Source organism: Anopheles arabiensis, chromosome 3 (genome assembly GCF_016920715.1).
Source record: "Anopheles arabiensis isolate DONGOLA chromosome 3, AaraD3, whole genome shotgun sequence".
Taxonomy (NCBI): Eukaryota; Metazoa; Arthropoda; class Insecta; order Diptera; family Culicidae; genus Anopheles; species Anopheles arabiensis.
The window spans coordinates 55956183-55982028 of NC_053518.1; the positions used below are offsets into that span (position 1 = coordinate 55956183).

The 25846-nt window shown below is 36.9% G+C and overlaps 3 protein-coding genes across 4 annotated transcripts; 1 reads left to right on the forward strand and 2 right to left on the reverse strand.

Moving 5' to 3' along the window:
- The first annotated feature begins 1009 nt into the window (after nt 1-1009).
- On the forward strand, nt 1010-21719 carry LOC120902977 (protein gooseberry-neuro-like). Of its 2 annotated transcripts, XM_040312109.1 has the most exons (6): nt 1010-1790; nt 5580-5893; nt 9031-9102; nt 12064-12187; nt 19536-19997; nt 20093-21719. In XM_040312109.1, the coding sequence occupies exons 1-6, from the start codon at nt 1727-1729 to the stop codon at nt 20404-20406; spliced, it is 1350 nt and encodes a 449-aa protein (XP_040168043.1). In that variant the 5' UTR covers nt 1010-1726; the 3' UTR covers nt 20407-21719. The 2 variants fall into 2 exon arrangements, with proteins under 2 accessions (XP_040168043.1, XP_040168044.1); XM_040312110.1 differs by lacking the exon at nt 9031-9102.
- A 787-nt stretch (nt 21720-22506) lies between these two features.
- LOC120902978 lies at nt 22507-24232 on the reverse strand. The gene is made up of 2 exons (XM_040312112.1): nt 24000-24232; nt 22507-23923 (listed from the first exon to the last, which is right to left on the reverse strand). Exons 1-2 carry the CDS (start codon nt 24030-24032, stop codon nt 22838-22840), a joined length of 1119 nt encoding a protein of 372 aa, XP_040168046.1. The 5' UTR covers nt 24033-24232; the 3' UTR covers nt 22507-22837.
- A 198-nt stretch (nt 24233-24430) lies between these two features.
- On the reverse strand, nt 24431-25574 carry LOC120902347. Its single transcript, XM_040311033.1, has 4 exons — nt 25445-25574; nt 25106-25367; nt 24652-25028; nt 24431-24568 (listed from the first exon to the last, which is right to left on the reverse strand). Exons 1-4 carry the CDS (start codon nt 25499-25501, stop codon nt 24494-24496), a joined length of 771 nt encoding a protein of 256 aa, XP_040166967.1. The 5' UTR covers nt 25502-25574; the 3' UTR covers nt 24431-24493.
- Nucleotides 25575-25846: the final 272 nt, after the last annotated feature.

Consider the following 25846-nt stretch of genomic DNA (forward strand, 5'->3'; position numbering starts at 1 on the left):
AAACTGTGTAAGCCAAAACTATTTCTGTTTTCAATTTCCTTCATTCAAATGCTTAGGAACAGTGGGCAAAGGGTCCTTTTAGGAGCGCTACATAGTGGCAGTGCTATAGGATTCACGCTCGAGGGTTCAACTGTCCCCTTCCTAAACTCGTGCAAAAGGGAAGGACCCCAGTTCCGATTTAATATTTCATTCGCTGTTGGTAGTTAAAGTATCGCTAATACCGTACCGCACAAGAAGCATTCGGTCTCATGTCGCGTAGGACCCAAGCCTGTAGATCGTTTGGAAGAAGGGTGAACGCATACTTGTGACTCGCCCTTACTTTCGGTAGTTCCCGTGTGTTAGAAAGGGAACTCGCTTCATCTCCATCACAGCCTCACAAAAGGTGGGAGCATTCGACATGAGCAACTCCCTCCCATCGATCAAACAACACGTGGTTGTATGAGTGTGGCGCGGAATCGCAGCTTGCCGCCGAGAAACAAGCGAGTAGTATTTTTGTTTCCTCGTCCGTGGCCAACCAGTTCCTTGGGAATACTTTCGGCAAACGGTCGCGTTCGTGCGAACGCCTTACGTTCGAGCCGCCTTGAAGCGCGATCGGAAATAACTCACGATCAAGCATTATTCCCGTCGCAACCCGGGAATCGCTTTGAGTAAACGCGCTTTTGCGCTCTTCGAGTTTTCTGTGACGAAAGATTTGTATGCGCGAGTTTTTCAATTCTTCTTGCTGACGACCGTGGACCGACGGTACTGTCTACGTGATCATAAGTTCCGTAGTGTTTCGTGGATTCAGTTTTTAAGTGCGAAGTGTTTTTAATTGTGATAACTAGCTTCATTCAAGGATCTTTTCGTGTTTTACCAAAGTTTGTTTAGTTGAAATTTAAAGTTCCTGTTAAGTGTTACAGAAGAACAACAAAGATATCTTCTGCGGCGTTCGCAAATAGTCGTTAGCCTTTCATTAGCATTTGTTGCCTTAGTTTCCTATTCATACAGATTATTCAGGCGCTTGCGTTAGAGTGTGTTTCGAGAGTTACGGTAAAGGTGTTTGCACTTTCACGCAGAGCAATAAGTATTGATCTCAGCCTCCTTCTCAGGCCACTGCGCAGCATGTAACTCCTAACAGCAGTACGAGCAAGTTGATTGCTACATTAATGATAGTGTTTGTTGGTGGCAATTTTGTTGTTTATGTTAATTAATTTAATTTCATCAAAGACTGATCTGGTGGAGTGGCGAGTAATCAGGAATGATATGTTGAGAAGAGTAGATGAGAGTGCAACCAATGCAAAGAAGTGTTCAGAACCGGCATCACATGAAAGTGTTTTTACGTTTTCGGATGGCACTGTGAAATGAATGCTGAGTGCTGTCAGATTGTTGAAATGCCGGTTGTTTATGTGCAGTTTTTAGTGCATTAATGCATGCAATCGCAAATAATAGTGATCAGTGAAGCTGATAATGGCATCCTTGCATCCTGATACAACTACGCTGATGAAAATAATGTCCAACAATGGACTTCACGGCAGTTGCACACATGAAGTAGAGTGACTCGTTATGCAATAAATGCAACTAGATACTCAAACCAAATATGTATTACTGAAAGTATATCAGCATTAAGATGATTAGAAGTTGAGGTGAATTATTTGTGATAAAAGTAAACAAAGACTTAATCTGTGTACAATAAAACACAAAACTGTTTCAATCTTGATAGTCTAAACCGACAGCGATTTTAAACATAATGGATATGTCTGGCGCAAATTCGCTCAACATGAGACCACTGTTTAGTGGTTATCCTTTTCAAGGTAAGACAACATTTGTGTTTTGATCTTAAGTCGCTTTATTTTATTATTTTAATAAATAACAATATACTCCACTGTTGTTGAACAAACTTATAGAATCTCATACATGGCCAAAGTTAAGGAGTGGTGATAATATTTTCAAACAGGATGTTTCATTTCATACATTTTTGCAAACGTTGTGTTAGTTTTGTATCCAGTAATTTCCTAGCCGGTCTGGTGGTATTGGTCTTCAAAAGTACGACTTAATAACATGCCCATAACGGGTCCAAGCTCCGAATAGACCGTGCCCCCATACGTAGGACTGACTATCGTGCTATGGTAACAATAAGTCACTGAAAGCCAAGCCCACTTCAGTAGTGCGTACAGGCAGGCCTTGACCGACAACAGTTGTTGTGCTAAAATGAAAAAATCCTAATGCCGCAGAATTTCCAGCATTATTGATAATTAAATACTAAGGATGGACCTCTTGTAGATTATTTTTTGCTATTATAGCATTTCTAAACGCGCTACACAGCTCGTAATAATCAAAATTACGCATTGCAAGCAACAACATTTGCGTTCCGAATACATGATTTTTGGATAAAACGTTAGTGAGCAAAAGGGCAGGATCTACAAACATTCGCTTTGTGACAATTAAGATACGATAAGATTGGAATCGACTAAACGCTTAAAGAAAAGCATTAAGAAAAAGCATTATACTTAAACAGCATGATACTCGCAAAGAGTATTGTTACTGTAGACACTCCTTTATATGCTGCTTAATAACAACGAATGGAATGGTGTAGTTCAACTTCATGGTTCACCCCAACCAGGCAATATTATAATATAAAAAATTGTCAATAAAGCGTTATTGTTAAATTTTTAACTTTTAAATATAATGGAATCACACAAAGCACTATCTAATAACTAATTGGCATGTTTAAATATCTATTCACGAACGTAACATTCATCATTTTGGTATTTCATTTAATTATTTCATTCATAACATTGATTGAATTTGATAACCATAAAATTTATAAACAAATTTATTAATTTTTTTACATTTTATGTAATGAAAATTATGTGATATTCCACCATACAGGCTAAAATAATACTAAAATCATTATAATTGTTTAATTTATTACATTTATTCACCATTTCTATTTATGACGTATCTTTATCAGTTTTGGATAATACTACATCTTAAATAATACTACATCTTATTGTCCAGAAGAAATATAAATTAAGATATCAAATATTATGTTAAAACAAAACACTTAAATAAATTCGTGCACTATCACTACCAATTACCAGTTGGAGAAGCTTTATTCGACTTGTGCTTCCTTTTATATCAGTAAAGGTGTCGAAGCGTAAATCCACCGTGGAGATATACACCACCCGAACAACAGACGATGAACGATAAGAATGCTTCCTATGGATGAAGAATGTGAAAAATGAAAAAGGTTTTTTTTTTTACTGTAACCATTCTAATATTCCAACTGGCTACATGTATCCTCTGTATTCAACGCCACACGCAGCGGCAAGTATTCTCGCGAGTTCCAAAGCCGCATCAAAGGCGCAGAAAAGGACGGCGGACGCTTACTGCCGCTGTGGTGTTCCGGAGTGAGGCATATGGTGTACAAATTAGCCATACCTGAATTCCGACGAATCGGTCCGACACAAACCCGGTCAACCGGGGGCGAGAAGAAATGGAAAACCGGAAAATCGAAATTTTTCACGCTTGGACCAGATGTTTTCCTGCATCGATCGATCCGGTTCGATCGATGATGGCTCCTGGAATAAGATCATCTTTTTCTACACACGCATACACAATCGTTTTTCACACACTGTGCATAGGAGAGCAGAAAGAGATGGAATGTGGACCCAAGTTTCTCTCGTCCATACGTGACGTCATAGAACAGTTGTCAATTAAGTGCTTTTACATCTTTCATGTCGCTCGTGTCAGCTTTTACAGATACAATGTGATGTAAAGAATAGAAGGAAGAATGCATATACATTTTCCAATTTTCTACACACCGGGCGTGCGGCAGCTGAAAATTGTCTGCTGAAACAACTGCTAATCGATGATCATCAGCACGCAATTTTGTAGCGAGAAAAGATTGGTCCTAATGTTGATGTATTATTTTACCACAAATGATTGTAGGAATTATTATTAGCTTAGTATCTTAAAAACGTGCTAACGTTAGAGCTCAATCTTAAACGTTCACAATTGCGATTTGAGTAAAAAAGAAAAGTTTAAAAAAGTATGTATGTATGTATGATACCAAATTATATGTCATTACTTGCCTCAACAGTATTTGAATATCACTAAAGTAGGAGAGAAATACGGTGGTAACCGTTCCTTGCGTAAAAAGTAATATACAGTAGGATGATTTTTTTATTTATGTGTATAGAAAAACGCAATGCTCCGCAGTGATCAACGAATGGTTCAGTGTTTACTAAGTAGCTTTCAAGACTTATTAAGTAACACGCAACTGGATACTCACTCCTTACGGAAGGACGGTCCATATGAGAAAAGAACCCATGACGGGCATATTTTTAAGCCATGTTCTCAACGTAGCGACTGCATCAGAGTACCGCCGTTTATAAGTCTATATAGCAACTTTTCTCATCCTGTTACTGTAAGGTGAAGAGAACAGTTCATTAATAGATACTCGTATTGATTATTAATGACTTTTTTTTACTGATTTTCAGTAAAACGATTTACTGTATGCCTCTCGGTATTAAAAAAATTACTGAAAACCAGCAAAACTTGATAATAATTTGAGATACTGAAAACGCATTAATCCATTTTTTCTAATCGATCTGTGTATCAGGACAACAACCGAAAACATAACACGATGTCCAATTGTTCTTGGTGTACACAAAAAAAAGATTTCACCTTATAGACACCAATAGAATATTTCAGGTGGCATTTGTAGGCATTCGAAGAATGCTTTAAAATAATTAGAAGCCGTTTCGGTGCTTAAAATATTAGTTACAATTAATCAGGTAATGTGCTTGCTGATATGTTCATGAGCTTCGAAATGTTCATGAGCGCTTAAATAATCAACAAACTTGTTTTTACAGTATGCAGTATAAAAACTGTATCAAACGATATAAGCCGTGGGAAAAAATAAGCAAAGGAACTGCCATTTTCTTACCGCATTAAAGAAATCTCAATTTGAAAGTAATATTGTAATGATTGTGATGGAATGATTGTGTAATCATTTTTTTTTATAAATATGGTCACCGAACTTTAAGCGTGTTTGTAGAAACTTTGTGGAATCGGGCCACGTAGGTCATAAAGCAAAATAATAATATAACTTCTAGACAATATTTGTAACAATTGATAAATTTATTATACTTACATCCAGGACTGTTATTCTGTCTCGCGACTGTGGTCCATGTTGCAATAGCGAGATGTAATGCTAAAGTAAATGGTCCAAGGAGGGGGTTTACTGGGTAAGAATCCTATGTCAACACCTGTGCGATCGAATATACCTCCTCATTGTAAAAAAGGGAAAAACATACATGAAAATATTAAATTTGATATAATTATTTGAAGGACTCCATCGTTTCCGTTTTAGTTAATGAGCTCCTGGAATAAAATATGATATTTCGTTAAAATTATTGTACAGGGTACCTTGGGATCACAAATAACTAGCATGTAACACTTTCATCAATATCGTACAAGTATTACAACCGGCGAGCCCAAACCTAACTATCCTCCACAAATTGCAAGCGATTTACATTTTTCACTGAACATTTCTCTAGTCACAGTGTGTTTTCTTTCCTCGTTTTCGTTCTCAGGTCAAGGCCGTGTGAACCAGTTGGGAGGAGTATTTATCAACGGACGTCCGTTGCCAAATCACATTAGGCTGAAAATCGTCGAGATGGCCGCTTCTGGGGTGAGACCCTGTGTGATTTCACGCCAACTGCGCGTTTCTCATGGATGTGTATCTAAAATCCTAAACCGCTACCAAGAAACCGGTTCAATTCGTCCCGGAGTAATAGGGGGATCTAAACCAAAAGTAGCGACACCGGAAGTGGAAGCTAGAATCGAAGATATGAAAAAAATGAATCCAGGAATTTTCAGCTGGGAAATACGTGAAAAGTTGATAAAGGTAAGCATCACGGACACTATAGTTGTTTGAAATACACGCCTAATATTTTTAAACTTTCTTATCATTAAAATACTAACAGCCAGGATCCTATTTTCGTTATTGCGTGAGCGCCTAAAATCGTTTCAGTGTTTGGTGACACTCATTTATAATTCATTTGTCTTTAAAATAGTATTTGACAACAACATAATATAGCAACAAACTAAGCAATACAGCAAAGCCATCCCTCCTGAATTAATAAAAAATATATAACTGCAAACATTCTTAAAACAACCACATTCAGATTTTCTTATGTTTTTCTTACGCCAAATTTCAGAAGCTATGGCTATTTTGAACCGTATTCCTAATCATAAATTTAAAATAAAGAAAGATAACGTGCAGTAATTTACCACCAGCATAGCTTTTGATAGTTATTGAATATTAAAATACAAACCAAAACAAAAGCACCGAAATAAAGTAACACTCTTTACATCATCATAGAAGGTTATTCTTGAGCAGTTGCCTTTTAGAATAATACGAATAGCCCAGTCATGCTACTGTCATTATTCTGTTTTAATCGATTCTCTCTTCATACAATGGACACATATGATAATGTTAAAAACATATTTAACACACAGGTTGCACAAATGTAACAGAAATGGTATAAAAGCACAACAGTACATTTTACATCAGTACATCATTTTTTTACAGTACATCATCAATTAATATGCTAGTAATATCCACAGTATGCAAACGTTACCTTGGATCTTTTTCTGATACTTGTGTTACTACAACAAACCATTCTACATAGTTTGATCGAATATTCAACACATGTATTTAAAAGTAACGAAGCTGTTTGGACATAATGGCCGGTACTAAACTCGCCGTTTGCTCTATTAATATTGTTTTATCTGAATGTGGGGTCACAAGGTGGCTAGAAAGACTACAGGTGGGATTATGATTTTTAATTTGATATCCCTCTATTAGGATGGAGCTTTGTATGCAGATTGTCAGAAGGGGAAAACATTTTGTTTGTTCTCCTGGCTGCTATCAAATGAAGGTATGTCAAATTACACTGGACAGATCGACCTGCATTGTTTAGGTGCTGGTGCAGATTTGTAGAAGATCAATTATTAATCGTCATATTTTTTATTTTAATTTCCATTCAAATAAACACAGTCAATTCTACCACCAATACCGAGCATTTGATCCAAATATCAAGTAATTTTTTTTTTTTTCGTCATGTTGTCTAACACATAGGTTGCACCATATAATTACAATGAAGCAAGAAAACGTGGCAAAGCCCCACACAAATGTCCAATGATGCTTTCTGTTGATCAATCTCTTCCGTGCTTGCGGTTGGAGGTCTTGGTAGCCATCATGCCAGCAATCGCTTCAGCTGCGTAAGAAGCTACGGGGAGGGAACCAAAATTAGGAATCATTTTCGAGTGTTAATTTGCTGGGGTGCCCGAATCTACTACTTCCCAGATACCGCTAATGACTTTCGTCAATGATGAATAGCTCTCGGGGTCGCTTTCGGTAGTCGAAAGTCCCTTTTGGCGGCTGATCAGTACTACGCTCCTTCCTTCCTTGAATGGACGGGTTGGAGCTACATGTGGAATATTAGGTTTACCCGGCGAATTGTGATGAATGATGATATGGAAGATCATCATTGCTACCGAAAGGAAGAAAAAGGTGAGAAAATGCTCCCAAAGAGTGGGACTTATTACAACAGCGAGAATGAGACGTAAGACGAGCTGAAAATTGACAAAAAAGCTCATCATTTCAGCTAAAGCTGCCGTCTATCCACACAGACTTTTGCAATTTAACTGATACAAACATCATTCACAACCACCCGATCAATCTACCGGAGCTATGCCGTGCCCCGCCACACGACCTGTGGCGGCTGTTTGAAGTAAACATAATTTGTTTTCCAGAGCAAAGTGTTTCGACAATGAAACTTCAATCTACTACCGTGACTCATCATGACGTAACATTCGTCCAGATGTATGAAGTGGTGAATGAAATTCTTTGCGCACGGTTTCGGTCTGAAGGGCTGAAGGCGTAAAAGCTCCACCAATTCCAGTCAATGCGACCCATTAAAATGATCTCCTGGGAGGGATGGATTACGTCTAACACCGAAACGTGTTACATTTCTCACCCAAAGGAAATTCCGGTAGCGTATCTGATCTTTAGTCACGGATTGTTTAAAAATACATACATCCAATTGTTCGCCGGATCTCGATATTCGTCTACGCGCTCTACATACCGTGTTAGGTAGGATTGATCAGTGGTACAACAGCTGGCAAAATGGGAGAAGAAAACTGAAGAGCTTACTAGAATCGATCCGTTGTATTTGATTGATTCTAAATGAGATTCTGTGTGAACAGTTTAATTTATTCCACTCCCATCGCATATAGATTAGCCCGCCCTGCGAGGCTTATCTTTGTAAACAGATCGAACAGATTCAACTTTAATCTATAACGTCCTTTAGTTATACGGCTATTTTTGATATTTTCTTAAAGGAATTTACAAGCCGTTCCAATTCCTGTAAATGAATGAAACTGCCATCGCTAGTTTTAGTGTGCAACCAGATGGGAATTGAACGGTCGCGATCACACATCACCGATCAAACACATAATCTGCCGACTACTGACAATCATTCCAAGAAAGTCTCTGATACCGCTACCAGGCACACACCAGTTTCACGAGTCGCGCAGTGTACATAAGAAATTACACTACGATGATCCGATTAAGGAAATTTGTTTTCTATCAACCTGAAATGATAGGCACACAACGTCAACGGGACACCTCGACGATGCTGGCATTCACACACCAAACTAGCATTTTGGCGGTGGCTCCTCGTGTGCTTGGTTCGATGAATTGGAGCAAAGGTATTTTAGTCTCGTTGGTTTGCATTGATCTAAGCTGGTGAGATAAGTTTTTTCGAGCTGTCATGTCAATCTCGCGGCTTCTACTTCACGAGTTTATTTTTTTGCCGGGAGTCCGTACAGTCGGCAACACCAAAAGAATCATCAAACCTTCCAAAGTGAATAGGAAGAGAAAGGCAGTGCAAGACAACAAACAATAAATTATAAAATGAAGGAAAAAATAAGATTATGGAATAGAACTTTTCCCTTTCTGCTCTTTTACCATTCTAGACGGCCGGCTCGGACGACCCCAGCGATAATAAACATTCTGGTCAACTAGGACCTGATGTGGGCTACCGGCAGGTAAATGCCTCTTTATTCTAAACCATCCTCTTACTGGAAATCAATATTTTGCATTTCAATATTAACTATTTTAATGTATATTAACAAATATTGGACTTTTAATTGCAAACTGTCACATTTCTCAATTGATTTATGTGTCATACGAAATTATCACATTTTGGCATGAAATTTAGCTGTAGTTTAAATAATTCTTTGCATATAATGGGATCTTGATATACGAATAGCAGTTTCATCTTTCATTGTGAACTATTACTCATGATGGGTAATTGCATACATCAACTTTCTTAGCCCAGCATATTCTCAATGAAAGTAATTTAGTTCTGCAATTAAAGCCGTCACAAATTAAAGAACGGTTTTGCTGCTAATATCGTGCCAATCTGTCACTAATTCCAAAGAAATTATTGAAATGCGTCGCAAAATAAATAACACTTAGTTACATTAAGCGACAGCTTCGCTGGTGCCATCAAAAAGCAGTCATTCGGTAATATGTGCACCGTACCGCGTTTGTGCTCATCGCCGATCGTAATTTTACGGACAGTTTACGATTGCCAGAATGAAGGAAAACGGTATATTTCATGTAGAGCAAACTCTTGTACGCAAATCCGCATGTTTCTTCCTCAAATACATGCTCATGCTCTGCTGCTGCGTTTTCAAAGATAAAAGAGTGAGGGATAAACACAAAAACAAGGAAAAATTAAATCCGACATGAGAACTTAACCTTCATAACGCGTTCCATCATCGAGTATGAAAAGATATTTAAGATGACAATCGCGCTCTGCATGTTCAGGCACATTATCCACCGTATGCCAGATAGACCGGAGATATTTTTTTCGTTTTGTTTTTTCGATCTTTTTGATCCCTTCATCCGTTGAGCCAGTATTGTCACTATTAACAACTTAATTAGGTAGGTCGCTTTGAACAGATTTCGACTTGGGTTATTGGACTCGTCTTTGCCTTGTGTAATTGTTTTATCAGTATCTTGTACTGTAATACAACCTTAGGATTTTACTCTAGCTCCTAAATAATTGTCAATTCATTCACATTACCCATGTTTTTCACTTATTTTTCTAAAGCAATAGTAATTATAAATTTATTTAATTGAATTAGTAAGTCAATCAATGTTAGCGATCGTACATTTACTAAAAGTTACAGATTTCAGCATCAAGAAAGTATATTAAAATGTAGAGTTTTAAATATATTTATTCATTTAAGCATTTTATATTTTACATAACCCGTTTGATTGACTAGTTCATTAAAACTTATCTGAATGCTACTGTTGTATGCTGCATTATAATTCAATATTGTCTCAAGCACGCAGCATTGTGACATCCATGTGAATTTCTGTAGTTTATTAAGCAATTATTTTTCCTTACGCTTGTACAGCCTTTTCTTGAAGAGAGGTGGCGAGTTGATTGGTATGGATTAACCAGCATTGACCACAGCTGATACCTTTTGGATTGAGATGTACGTAAAAAAGGACCTATAATTAGGAACATGAACCATTGCAATGTGTTGACGTGAAAATAGAGGTACTAATGCGCCTTATTGCAATTATTAACCTGAAACATACTTTTCTGTAATTAACACATAATGATTGATAGATTAGACATTTCCTAAAGATAACTGATCTGATCATACAACAATATAACAATATTTTCATGTTCATGTTTTCATAGCCTAATGGTTGAAAAATTAGACCAAATTCATTGGTTTTAAGCGTTCATTCAAGAACGTTTTGTATTCTAGGCTTGCTTAACACCGTGTTCTTATTTTAATCTACATGCATGTTTTAGAAATTTCTAGCTATAAATTGAGTTTAAGACGATTAAAATCTCAAACTCTCTGTTTCACACTTTCAGTCTCGTTTTCGCTTTATTGCTCTGTGTCTTTATCCACAACATGTTGGCTATTTTCGTTCCTCTTTTCATCATTGATTGACTTTCCTACCTGCCCGATGAATATCGAATAGGTGTTATCGTGACTATCATTTAATTAACGAACGTGAGATCGAAACGGAAGGATAACAGAAAAGGCACGGGGTATTTCGAAAACTTCTTTTGTAGAGGTGCATTACAGAGAAGCACTAAAGTGCCGCGGTTGAAATCTTTGGTTCGTGTTGGATTCGAAATGTTGGGTTAACATCCTTTCGCTTTCCTAGAGCCGTCTGGCCCAAATAAATCTGACAACGGTTCTAACCCCGATTGTAGTACTTAATTGAAATATTTACCGCCAAAGAGTCAAACAGATGCTTGATCATCGTTTGGTACGAGATGTAAATGTGTAATTTGTCTGTTTGTCACATTTTGTTACTAGTTACTATCTACGTTTACTTGGAATCAGTAGTATGAACACAAGTAGTAAAATTAACTGTAAATTATTCTGTTACATTTCAGTAACATTTTATGGTGATAACAGACATCCTAAGCATTCATAGCTTTAGTAATATTAAGAAGAAAAGAGAAAAAAAAATCATAAACCCTCTAAATAGAATGGCTGTAAAATGAGTCTATAATTCGTAAAATAAATAATAAGCATAAAACCTACGCCATTGAACAAACCGAAATAACATGAAACAAACCGGAATGGGAAGCAAGCCAACCATATGCGGGGAAAACAATCCTGAGCAGCTTCATGATGGTGCTGTTGAAAAGTGGGAAAATTTAATTATAAGCTGTGAAAAGGTTTAGCACCTACAAATTTACGGTTTCAATCGGAAGTGTTCTTTTTTGTCTTACTTCGTCGCGGACGGTGGCGTAAAACAATACATTTTTTAGGTATGGTGAAGAATTCTCCATGCAAGAAAAAGTAAATATTTTTCATTTGATTTGACGTGAACAGTTTGAAGAACACGTAAATTTGAAAGCAGAATAATGAGAATCAAATAAAACAAACTTTATAGGTAGCATGCTTGTTTGTTTTGAAACGATTTAATGATTTACCCTTTGGTTGGATTCATTTCAGGAAGGAGTAACGGATCCTCCCAGTGTTTCTTCAATAAGCCGACTTCTGAGAGGGGGTGGCGTTGATCCAGGACGGAAAGACGACGATGGTCGAAAGGATTACAGCATACACGGTATTCTTGGGGGTAAGTAATACATTACCTGAGGGTGTTTATTGTCATATAGAGGTAACATTCATAGCACCACCGTTATGAAAGATGCCACTTTCAGCTAAATTGATACCAAAATACATTTCACAAGAAAATGTGTAATGAGTTGTACACACCTACACAATTGCAAGATGGCTACGAAATGATTTTTTTTTAAATAACTACGATCGTTCACATAATTTTACATATGTTACGTTATGAAATATCACGTTAATAACATAATTATAATTAAATTAAATTAAAGCGTATGACATCACAACGTACTTAAATACAATAGAATACTTTATTTTTTTACCTAAAGTTCAAAAATATTAGGAATACGTGTGAATGTTTATTAAATAACGTACAAAATAAAACATACACCTTTAAATGTACAAAAATGAGCATTTCAAATACAAAGCTGTTGTTATTCAGGAATGAAAAGTGTATTAAAAAAATAAAGAAAAAATCAGAAAACTTACTCATACAACATTCCTCTGCCTCACTATGACGTCATTGAGTGACAAAACCTCAGTGATAGCATTATGCACTTTAGGTGGCACTTCATTTTCTTCAAGGCTTTCTTATACATATGTATTTTAGTCGGCAGTATACTTGCTTTTGCACTAAAATTCTGAGCACGAACTGCGTTTATCGCTTAACGTCCCCGCACATCCCTCGCTGAATGCATCTTTTGAAAACGAGTGTTGAATGAGTATAGATTTGAGATAAACAAAGTTTTTGCCGCAAATAGAACCCATAATGTCATGTGAGGTGGCAGCCATTGCATAAATACCTTTGTGCATTACGTGATGAACACATGTTGAAGTATGAAGTATTCAAAGCAACGTTTCTCGTACAAACATACATTATTTTTAAAAATCCATGTAGATACTTCAGATCGTTTTAATTATATTCGTATTTAGATTAGACTTGAATGATATTCAATTTTGCTATCTTCAAACTGATTCAACATAGTTAATACGCTTCCACGTTTCTCAAGATGGAAAATCGAATGTTTAACTGTCTTTGCGCTTATGATTCCTGGGTGGTCCACAGCTGATTGTTGGTTTTATGGATATAAGCACAACCTATTGCTGAGTAATTGTTGTTACTCTTATCGACATCTTCTGCTAGTAAAACAGGCTCTTCATCTCTTTTAAAAATAATATCAACCGACAAAGGCTAGGCATTGACTAATTTCAACTATTCGTTTGTTATGATGGCATTGAAAAACAATGCTTATTGCCGCATGAAGGCAAACAATTCATGCGGCTTGTGTTCATAGTCCATTTAATCTTTGTTTCTTTCCGACCCTCCCGCAGAGCATTTGTATGTCACATAAGCACGATGAACAATTGAGGAGACCATACTTTTCATTCAAACAAATCGGTTCCCCTTCTGAATTGTTTCACCTTTACTCCGGATGTCCGGAAGTTGATTTGTCGAACAGTTGCAGCTTGAAACACCAGTGTAGGTTCCTACTATGATTCGCCTATCATGGTGGTATCATAAACATAAAAACCGAAGAGAAACCTTGTACGGCACAGCTGGGAAGTAAAACAAATGTTTTATTGCATTCTACATCAAGCAGCTTCCTTGTACATAATACGAGGATGCGACTGGCTGCATCTGCTCAAAAAATCAAAGAAACAGTGAAAAACCAATTCAGTACAACAATGTATTATTTACAAACATTTCATCATTAAAATTTTTACATATTTTTAAAAATTAAAAATAAAGCTAGGTTTTATTGGCTGTTTATTAATAAATTCGTACAAAATGAAACATAATCGTACGTATAATATAACCGTCTTCTTAGATCACAACACTTGCGTATTTTTAGTTATTATTTTTAAATTTTACAGTTTTAGTTTATTATTTTTACGACCACACAAATTTATAACTGTTTCTTGGTTTCTTTCCGACCAGTCGATTGCGACTGAACGAGTGAGCTTTACGATAAACGCTCCGACTGTTACTAGTTTGAACGAGGTTTGATTTTAATCAACATCCTCCTTGTCTAAGCCAGGAACGAGTATCTTCGGTTGGGTGTTTAAATAATTGTTGCCATACTGAATGTGCAGCATACGTGTAAAAAATGAAGTTAAGGAAGAAGTGTTTATTCTTGATCCATATATTCATAACATTTCTCTAACAAAAGGCCTTTTTATTGGGAAAATAATCAATCAATGCATCTCGATCATTGATCTACACCGACTACAGTAGCAATTATCTGCCAAACATTCATATGTTTGGCTTTTGTACTATACTTGTCCCTTTATGAAATGCGCCTACGATACATAAAACACGAAAAGTGTCACACCACAAAGCGGCTATTAGGGTACACGAAGAGGCTCACACCCGAATGACAAGTTTTACTTCTCTTTTCATGCTCTTCATTTATTTTCTTTTCCTCTCCTTTTTCAAATATTCCTGTGCGGTGAAAACAGTCACTCTTCGTGATTCGGATTCCTGGTTCAAACAACGATTTGTGGCAAAGGCCCGATTCTTTCTCTTTTCGTCATTTACCTCCAACGATGATGGGTTTTTTTTTCTAGGGATCTTTTACTCAAAAGTCACCCGGGAAGGGTGACAATAATCAAAAGGTTGTCGTACAACATCATTTCCCGATTTTTGTAACCGATAGTATCCTTCAGCGGCAAACCTCTTTGATGCGGCATTGCCGCAGATAGAACTTTGAAAACTAGAGCAGTAACACAGCCTTATACTCTTGAACGATGGCTACACTTTCGTTTCGGTGGTTGACTTCCTAATGTGTGATGTAACGTAACACAAGAGGATCCTGTAATAGAAATACGAGACGGTATGACGGCAAACGGATGGTTTTGTGTCTAGAATTCTTTAACAATCAAATGCAAAAGGTACGATGCGGCTAGCATAAAACGACTGCTCTACTCCGAACGAGCAAGCGCTACTGTAAGAAACGCGTTGGTGGTCGAAAAAAATCAGATGATAATAAACTAGTTCATGTCTCTCCTAACAGGATTGTGAGGCCACATGTAATGTAGGCTATTTCAACAAAATCTCTAAAATTATTTTTATAATTTCTTGTTTTTCATCCAATAAATACTCAAATATATAGTTTAAATGTCTTTAAATTGTCTTGTTTTCCATGCAAGAAATGCTCAAATTTATAGTTTAAATGTTTATATGTATCATCTTCCAGCTATCGCGAACAGAACAGAATTTGGTCAGACGTTTTGATGAGTAATCGTAGAACCATTAATCTTAGAGTGACTCGCCGCACCTGCTACAACATCGCGCATCAACCGAACTATCGCAACCTGCATCACGCTTTTTTCGTAGATTCTGATGTCTCGAGCATTAAGGATATGTATCCAGTTGCTCAACCAACCTTTTCTGTTATGGAGCAGGATCACATATTCAACAAAGTTGTAAATTAAATTCTCGCCCTTTGAAGAGTGTCGGTAACATATTTTGAAACCATGACGTTCTATGACGAGAAAAAACTTTGATCTTAATAATGGTAGATAGCTACGCAGTACAGCTATAGTCATATCGAAAGATAAATACTTGACCTATTATGTTAATAATATTTAACCCTAACGTGTAACACCTTTTTTAGTATTACTTTTGACGATAATTTTCGTGAAAAACATTTTTGTTTTGTCATTTAAAGATCAAACTTCATTCAAAAATCAAGCTTCTTCTATTCAATATCAGTATTAACAACTATTATCGCAATATTTGTTATATGTTACTTATTTTTGGAATTCACCAGACTTGAAGTGATCTTAATTTGTAAAATATAAAATTCATGCGTTGAAACATATGTTAGTTCAGATTTTTGGACCCTAAAGGCCTTAGTATAAATATAACATACATTTATGTACCAAATTTTAAGCATAGAAAACTCATACCAATGGTGCCAGACGAGGTAACATAGAAATTTTGTGTATTTTAAAACTTTTAACAAAAAATTAACGGTATTTCGTCATAATTAAACAAATTCAAGAGTCTGATTTATCTAGAATTCACTACACTTCCGCAATCGATCCAATGTGAACCATTTCCTAAAATTAGGTCAAAAGATACCGACCTTTATCGTTACTTACAACTACACTAACACTGCGTTGTTTCTTATTGTGTTCCTTGGACACTTGCTATATCTATCCTCCTGTGTTGATCATACCGACCGATACTACTCCTATTTCTGCCCCCCCAATGCTGAACAAATGAGGAAAAATCCTTTCATGAAAGGAACCAACTAACAAATGAGTGTGCGTTTACAGCAGCTAATACCGCAAAATTGTACCTAAGTGTCAACCGACACAATGGGTCACATGATACCGAAGCCAATATTATTTGGGCGGTGAACTTCAAAAGCGATCTCTTTCTTCGGACCTGCTATCCGATTGTTCGTACTTTACGCGATGGAATGTCCGAACCAGCCAGAGAGCCGACGAACAGCCTAATAAATGAAGGTACTTCGTTTTCAAAAGCTTAGGTCCAAGACTGCTCAAGTGCAGAGGGCTCATCCGCCATCGCCATAGACGGACCGTCGCGGCGAAATGGAATGAAAAATTGGTAAACGAAACCTTTTAGCCTTATAATAATTTATTAAGGGGATTCCAACCGTCAGACCTAGTGACGCTTGTACCCGATGTCTTGGTGCCAAGAATGATGTTTCGAAGAGAATGCCAAAGAATAAAAAAAGCCAAACGACCAGACACCGAAGGTGTTGAGCGGGATGGTGTCTCACATGATTGCAGGGCTGGTCACAACTTCCTGTACTTGCTGCACTGATTACTGAAAAATGACATCCAATATCCGATTATGACTCGCTCGCTGTTTCTTCGAATGTTTATGTATTTCGAAAGCCCATACGTTGTTCAACTTCATGTAATGAAGCCAATACACAATATAGCAACGAAAGAGTATTTTTAAAATGTGCTGACCATTTTTATTTATTCGTTTGATTACTGTTGAATTATATTTTAAATATATGTATGTGTAATTAGATGCAGTATATGTAATTAGATGCACAATAATCCTACATATTTTAAAATACAGTTTGTGGTATTACTAAGTTCTTTTATATCTTCAATCTGTGTATTTTATTTTTTCGTTTGATAACTGTTGAGTTTTAATATCATTTCTAATTTGATTGAATATATTAGTTGGACAACAATCCTAAATACTTTGAAATATATTTAATGATATTACTATGTTACTGCATCCACATGTACACATCAATGTTTCAAAAATAGCCAACAATTTCAAGTAACGCATAACGTATTTATTACTGTTCATTCAGTGAGTATTCTCTGTATTCTTATACAAACATTTTGTCACCAGCAACTATATTTCACTCCTTGATACACATACCAAAAAATGACAGCCATAAGCTTTCCACTCTCTTTCAACCCAAAAGTAAAAATCACATGTTGTCCTTGGATGCAGGCTGCGTATAGATTACGTCTCTGACAAAACTTCTTAACATCTCGCCTAAAGCCACGCAGTCTGGGCAAACCAATTTGTTTTTTCTTTTCTATCGCTTGTTTTGAGTGTTCTTATCTGAAAAAGCTATTTTGCTTCCAGATTAACTCTAACGTGCTCAGGTTCTTCTCAGGACGATAGTAACGGCCGTTGTTGGCGGGAAGCGTTCTGTCTGTCACTGATCATTTGCTATTGATCGCGTAGCTGCAACTGCTGCACCACAAACGCAGAAAGTCTTAAATTTTGTTTTGTTTCGTAAACCGACCAGCTAACACTAATGGTCCGCTCGTTTTTATAGCTTTTTAACGAACACGCCATCCTGACCGCTGATGAAGGCTGCAACAAAGCCATCACAGCCAAAAAAGGATCATAAAAATCGGAGAGCCTTTAAAGGTGATTCATGAATATTGTGACACTCTAATGATACTGCTGTTGTTTCTTATACAAAAAGGAGCTTTTACAGATCACAAGTGTGTATCAACATCCAACATACTTAACCTGAATGGAAAAACGTAACTCACAAGCCATCTCCCTGATATGAGTTATTAACTGAAGCCAATCTTTCTGGTTTTTTTCTTTTCAATATCGATCGCAAAGTATGTTTAAGAGGAAAAAATACAAACAAATTTTGCTTCTTTTAGATTTAATATGCATATACAATATGTTTTATCATGGCAGTTGACAACTGTACTACGGGACCACCTCCAGATTTATTGTGATTACGCGACATGATAAAGTGATTCCCAAAAAAACCCAGTAACTCCGTTGTTTGTAGCAAACAAGAAGATTGATAATCAAATTTTAAGTCTTAAAAAAAGATGTTGAAAATAAGGAAAAAGTAGAATAACTGCAGAAAATCCCTTTTTGATCCATAGTCTTTGGTTTCTAGTAGTAGCCGGAATTAGTACGTATTACAAATTCTTCGTACGTTAGTAGGAATTTTCGTTTGGTAACAAGGAATATCTATTCTAAGGTTTTTCTCACAACTACATTCCCACATTGTTGATAACAACGATGAGTTCCTTGATTGTTCAATACATATGTTAAAATATATCTGTAATTATCTTGTATGTATGCAGACAAAACATATAATGTTCACGCAAATGAAGATTGTTGTATACATTTTTTTTTCTCGAATGCAATTTACCATTTGAAATTTCTCAATAGTTGTCATCAATGATCTTCTGTGTTTACATTGCACCGGCAAGATTAGGAAGCGCAGGTGATAGGGAACGACGGGAATGTACGTCTTACGTATTATTTTATTCGTTCAAAAATTTTAATACAATATAAGTGTATGTGTCCTTTAAGGTACAAACGCTTGTCTTTACTTTAAGGTAAAAAAGGTAAAAACGCGCCCTACGAGTTAAATAAGGAAATAAAAAGAACATAACATAAGAGGTTTCACAAATAGTAAAATATATCCTTACATAATCGCATTAGTAGTAGTTTGCATTTTTTTATTTAAAAAAAAAAACAATTTTTTTATTTATTTGAAAACAATCTTCCTAGTTACACTATAACGAGCTCTGTAACAGCTTAATACAATTTTATTACCACAGTTTTATTACCTTGGATAACCACTCACCAACGACATAGAAACCACTAACTGCAATAGCAGTATGGCGTTCTTCTTCTTGTTTTCTAAAATACTCTCCATCTGGCATCTGGCGATGTTGAGGTTGAGTTGTTGGTGGGCTAAAATTTAAACTGATTTCAATTACACGCCACATTATGCTACCGTACAAGCACAACCATTCGTCCGTATCAGTGACTAATTTCGTATACACTTTTTTTTCTCTTTTCTCTTTTTTCATCTCGGTGCCGGTTGTCATATAATCGTTGTTTCGTCATCCGCTAGGACGCGGATCGGACTCTAGCGACACCGAATCGGAACCGGGAATACTACTGAAGCGGAAACAACGGCGTTCGAGGACCACCTTCACGAGTGAACAACTGGAAGCACTGGAAAAGGCCTTCACGCGCACGCAATATCCGGATGTGTATACACGTGAAGAGCTGGCCTCCACCACCAACCTTACCGAGGCGCGTATTCAGGTGTGGTTTAGCAATCGCCGCGCACGGCTACGCAAGCATGCTGGAGCACAAATGTCCACACCGCTCAGTAGCTTGGGCTCTTTGCCAATGTCGCAATACCACCCAGGAGTAGCGTCGAACGATTCATACCAAATGGCGGCAGCAGCTAACTATGAGTTTGTTGCACAAAATCCATCGACATTTACCTCTGGTCACTTCCAGCACGGTCACTTTGGAGGACAAAACTTTTCTACTAACCATATGGGCTTCCACCAAAATAATCAAGGTAATGATTTTCCTAAGGATTTTCAAAACAAAGCTTTGACTCTCTATTGATCGCATGAGTGCACTAAGTAAGATAAAATGTTGTTCTATTTACAGAATTCCTTCCATCAGAATACACCAAAATGATGAGTGAAGAGTATATTAAGCCGGCGCATGAAAATTCCATCAAATTAAGCCCCTCTGGTAATCAGGCTGAAAACTATGTTAAAGTACCTCCTGCAGCCCCGGTAACAGCATCTATTGCGCCACAGGAAACTCCATGGAGTCAGTCCTATCCACCACATCATCCAGGGCAAGCGTATGCCACCAATTTGGTTGGCTGCCCACCACCAGTCACGACAACGACCGCAGCAGAATATCACCCAATGCAGCAAGCACCAACCGCCTATCCAAACAAATACTGGTCATGATCAGCTATCGTGATATTCGCTACTCTTACGCTCGCATCGCAATACATCAACCATTATTGACTAAAATATCATTTAGCCACGATAATGTCAATTCCCACCTCCTTATTGTCAAATTGAGATCCTGACAAGTAGACTATATGCAAAGGTTGCCACATCCTTTCCGAGAACCCGATTCGGGACGAATACCAATTACTTGACATTAAAGTGATAGCGTTTGCATTAGTACTCTCTAGAATGTAATTAGCCAAATTTGGCAATTTTTAATTTATTTTGCCTTTAGGATAAAGTTGTCTCATACGTAGGTCCAGCACGGTTGTCCTACTGTACACTTAGGTTTGTAAAGTAAGTTCCAAATATTCCTTATCGCAATAACAAAATAAAACCTAGCACACGAAATGGAAACAAATAAATCATCTGCACCCGACCAGTGTCATTAAATGTTTCATCATAGCACCTCAGTCTTGACAAAAGAAAATGTTGAATAAAAATACTTATTTTCGTTTAGTTGAAAAACTTTACCAAGGGAAATAAAATTACAACGAATTACAAAAAAATCTTTCATAATTTGCTGTGGAAAATTTGACCCATTTGATGTAATCTGTTATCAAGTTACGTCATTAATGCGCACCGAAGATTCGAATATTCGTATAATTTGTATGCTTTTCAACAAAAATAAAAATTTTTTGTGCATAAAAAGTAACTTTGATTAAATTGATTGGTCTTATACATTCAATCAAAATTTTAATACAATTTTTGCTTAAAGTAAATATAGTTTGAAGCATTACACGGTTTTAAGATGTAAAAAAACTTTTTTTACTGTCGTCTATCCATGTGTCAAAAAGGTATAATTTTCTCCGAGAACTTTTAAACTCAGAAAACTACCGTTTTCTGAATCTGTCAAAGCCGTGAACTGTGTAGCTCGGAAACAAATTTTAGTTTAATCTTCCGCTTTCAAAGAAATACCTGGTTTCCATGGTTTCTACCACTTAGTTTTCCAATGATTTTGATGCTTGAATCCGTCTCATCATTTATTGATGACGATAACTTATACCTCCAACTTCAACAGAAGATTGCTTAGTTATTACTAAATACTGATTAGTATCACAAATGTTGTCCACAATATAATTGAATAGTTTCCAAAATGTGTTGGCAATGTGCCAACATTTTTAAGATGCAGAAAAAAGATTTGCGAAACAGTCTATAAATCGTGGGTTTTATAAAAAAGCAGGTTTTGAAAATAGGTTATAACTCGTAAGTCAAACGTTAAGGAAAATAAAAAAATGAATTCTGTAATCGTTGTTTTAATCCTTTCCTTCAGCAACTGCTAGTGTCACACAAGAATGTTTGACACGACTGAATTGGACAAAGTTCACAAAGGAACGCCTAAACGTATGCAAACGATCATTCAAAGCATTATTGCATAAACCGTGTGCAGCTCATCACACAGGGTGTCTCCGACAATCGCTATTATTACTGACCGCGAAGAAACCGTCTGTGTCAAATTTCAGCGTACGTCGATATTCAATATTTTCTCCCAAAATATTGCTCTTTTTTCGTATTTATTTAATTTAATTGGGTGGTGTAACTATAATAATTATGTGGTCATATTTCGACAAAATATGGTGCTGTTCGGTAAGGTAAAACCGCCTGTACATTTTTGACCAGTTGGACGCAAACACGGGTCAGACTGAACCTACCTTAGCGCAACTCGAACACGTTGCATCCGCCGGTTGGATTTGTTTCCGACTCCGACCTAACGCACCCGCTGGATCGCCGAGTCGAAATTTATTAAAACAGGCTCGAAACCGACTCCAGGTCGGATCGAGAAATGAATTGTATGACCCACGTCTATCTAGTTCCCAAATTTTATAACGTGCATTAATTGCATTGAATTTCTTTTTTAAGAGAAACTATTCATAACATCGATAGGTTTAAGTCAATTTCATCATTTTACAACAACACGCTCCAATTATAGATAATACGGGAACAAGATTTCTCCTTTCTTTTTTGTTGTTTTTTTGTAAATCTCCGACAACATATTTATTTTATCTTTTTTCAGAAAGAAGTGGTAAGCATAAGCGTACATCCTACATAAAATAATTGAATTCAGATTTTTTTTACTGTATTGTACACTTGACCCATGATAATAGATATAACAAATGAATCTGGTGATGAATATAAAAACTGATAATATTTCACAGTATTTAAATGAGCAGCACTACTAAATCTATTTTTTTAATTCTTGATGGTTTTAGCGCGCAAATACTAGACTTATACATTGATCATTAGACTTATTTTACTAAGCATCCAGATAGTCAATCCTTGCTAACGGAGGAACTGTCCAGACTAGATAATTGGTATTAGATGAGACGACAGAATCCTCCATCATTTCATTTATATACTGTCAATGTCGCAATGGTAGCATTACATATTACAACGATACGGGAAATGAGGACCATTGAGGCCAAGGAGGAAGCTGCACTGGTTCGTCTGACCCGGTTGGTAAATTTGAACTCTCTGTTTGCTGATCGATTAATTCAGTAGTGGAACTACTTTCACTCATCATTTGCGACATCTCCGTAGTGGTGGTGACAAGTGGTGGTAAACAAATTCCAAGCTTGGCACTAAATAAAGATCCCAAACCTGGACACACTTGCTCATACCCAAACAAATTGCCACTAACTCTTCGACACCAGTAAAATTTCGTGGGATCGCCGGGTTTTGGCAAAAAACCTTCCCTCGAGCACTTAAATACGCAGCTCTTAGACAATGAATTAAATTCCGAGCCTTCGGTACATTTGTACACCACCACGTTCCTCAACACTGGTCGATTTCGGCGACGGTTGTAATTGCAATACGCATAGTATGTAGGATCCTGTGGAAACGGTATGAATATAGATCTTCCATTTGGACGACATCGTACCGTTTGACATCGAGTGTTTCTGCTGCAGGTTTTCTTTTTCGAGTTATATACGTAACCCGACGGACATTTGAATAACCGGGCGTAGCTTCCAACAGATGTACAGTAGTGGAATTTCATGCAATCCTGGGGATCGGGAAATACTCCCAATCCCGTGCAAAGTAAACCAACTTTGTTGCCACTATTTGCTCCATTACCCTCGCCGATTCCTGTAGTATATCTGCACTCTGGAAACAAGGGATCTACAGTAGCCAGGCATGCTCCTCTGGTACCAGCATCGATCGAATTACAGTACGTGCCCGAGGGACAATTGTTTTCCGGCAACAATGACTGGTCACTGATCCCTGGAATGCAGACGCGCACGCGTCGACATCCGGTACACACGATTGTGGAAGTATTAGTACAGCTTCCAGTCAAGTTTCTATCTATAAATTGTGGCGAGAGTGGTAAACTGTATGAAGTACTGTACCATAATGAACTTGGCACGTCATTATCCGGCGATATCATTTCCTCAGAAGAGCTTTGCGGGTCAAAAAGATTTGTATCCAGATAGTCCGGATAAATGCCTTGCCCATTTGATGCACCCAGCACGAGCATCTGCCGAATAAAAAATAAACTATTACTCTATGAAAGTTAAGCTATTCCACACCACGATCTAACTCAAATCACGTACTAGGCACAGGCACACCGTTCTATATTTCACCATGGTTATTGACGATGTGAATGCTTTCTGATATTGAAACCTAATCAGCAGAAAAAGCGCTACAAACACTATTTATTCGCCCGCGTGTTTGCGTTGAAAATGCCGTCAGCCCTACTTTTACATCGCAATCTGGCACAATAAGTATGTGTGAATTGTTTCTAATCATTCTGACAAACATGGGAGCGGTTTTAGAAATCAGAATATTGAATGGTGTAAATTGAAGATGAAAGGTGCTCCTTTGTTAAAATGATGAATGATATATTGTGAAATCTTCATGACCTGTACATAGATTCATATAATGTCAGTTTATTTAGTGCCGTGCAAAGCACATTAAATCAACGGATACCATTTAACAATTGTACCACCATATTGTAGATTAACTATATTAACTAACAACAACATTTTATGAAGGTAACGTAACGTTAGGTTTATTAGCCGTGAACACAATTTATTTGGTAGTCATTTCACTTTACATTGCAGATCCTTTTTTCTTCGTCATATGTAAGCTGCAATGGACACCGCTGCTCGAACAATTCCAACTAAAAAAAAATACCCGGAAAATAAAGAGGACAACATTGATCAGTAACAAAATTATACGGTCTGTCCAATCATGCTCACTAACCTTGAAAGGTGTAACGTAGACACATTCGTAGTATTTTTTGTTATCTCCCGGATACGGAAAACGACCACTTTCTCGACATTCAAACTTGCATCGTTGCAGTTTTACATCATACACCTCGAACTCGCGAGGACATTCAAACATCACAGGCAAGCCACTCATTGAGCAAAAGAAGTAAAGTTGAGGAAATGGCTTATAAATAAACCATTTATTACGATTTTGCAGCAATTCACAATTCACTTGGAAGCAATCGTCTAGCACTTTTCGAAGGAAACACGATGAAGACGAATGGTTATAGGCATTATTGGCAGCAAGACAACTCACAGGCGTTGCAATTTTTTTCTCATCACAATAAATATACTGCGTACAGTTGGAAGGGTCTAGGGGGAAAATATTTGAACAAAATTAGCTACTATTATCAACGTTTTGATCATTCCTGATAATGCGTTAGACAAACCCGGATAAAATCCAGCTTTTGTTGAAGGACACAGATCATCTGCCACACCACAAGCGCTTTCTGAATCATATTCTGAAGAACATATACCATTTCCGACACAATAAGGCTTATCAGGCTCCACATCTTGACATTTGTAACTTGTTAAAACGGTTTGATCATAGCTACAAATTTTCACTGTGCGACAATCAGCACAGTCTTGTCGTTTTCCGGATTCACAGTTTTCACTCACTTTACTCAAGCTCGAAACATTCTGGGAAACTCCCTTTTAAAATATAGGTAATAAGAAACCATCAAAACCTAAGATACTAGTTATTGAAAGCATTGCAAATTTTCACTCACCTGTTTCACGCATATAAAAACAATGCACCACCAAATTGTTCGTTCACTCCACATCATTCATGTGCTTCACCAAATTTGACTTGTCAATATACCCTCGCACTCAATCTATTTTATAGCAACAACTTGGCCGACGCATCAAGATGATGTTAGCATTATGGACTAACATGACTTGATAAGATAACAGGTATGTTCATTATCAGCAGTAGCATTTAGAAGAAAAGTTAAACTTTGTATTTTACTTCTAGTATTTGTTAATTTAATTACTTTGAATGCCTATTTTTATACAATTATTACAGTTTATTACATTTTTACTTGTAATAGCTTATAATATTTATAATAGGAAAATTTGTTCAAATGTGAAAGGGCGGGTGTATAGTAAGTAAAATAACGAGAATTTATCAG

Coding starts and splice junctions, on each gene's coding strand:
- LOC120902977 (XM_040312109.1), top strand. CDS start 1,727: ATGGATATGTCTGGCGCAAATTCGCTCAACATGAGACCACTGTTTAGT. Junction 1,791..5,579: donor TAGTGGTTATCCTTTTCAAG/GTAAGACAACAT, acceptor TTTCGTTCTCAG/GTCAAGGCCGTGTGAACCAG. Junction 9,103..12,063: donor CTGATGTGGGCTACCGGCAG/GTAAATGCCTCT, acceptor GATTCATTTCAG/GAAGGAGTAACGGATCCTCC.
- LOC120902978 (XM_040312112.1), bottom strand. CDS start 24,032: ATGGTGAAATATAGAACGGTGTGCCTGTGCCTA. Junction 23,924..23,999: donor GAACGGTGTGCCTGTGCCTA/GTACGTGATTTG, acceptor TTTATTCGGCAG/ATGCTCGTGCTGGGTGCATC.
- LOC120902347 (XM_040311033.1), bottom strand. CDS start 25,501: ATGATGTGGAGTGAACGAACAATTTGGTGGTGCATTGTTTTTATATGC. Junction 25,368..25,444: donor TTTTTATATGCGTGAAACAG/GTGAGTGAAAAT, acceptor ATATTTTAAAAG/GGAGTTTCCCAGAATGTTTC. Junction 24,569..24,651: donor TCTACGTTACACCTTTCAAG/GTTAGTGAGCAT, acceptor ATTTTTTTTTAG/TTGGAATTGTTCGAGCAGCG.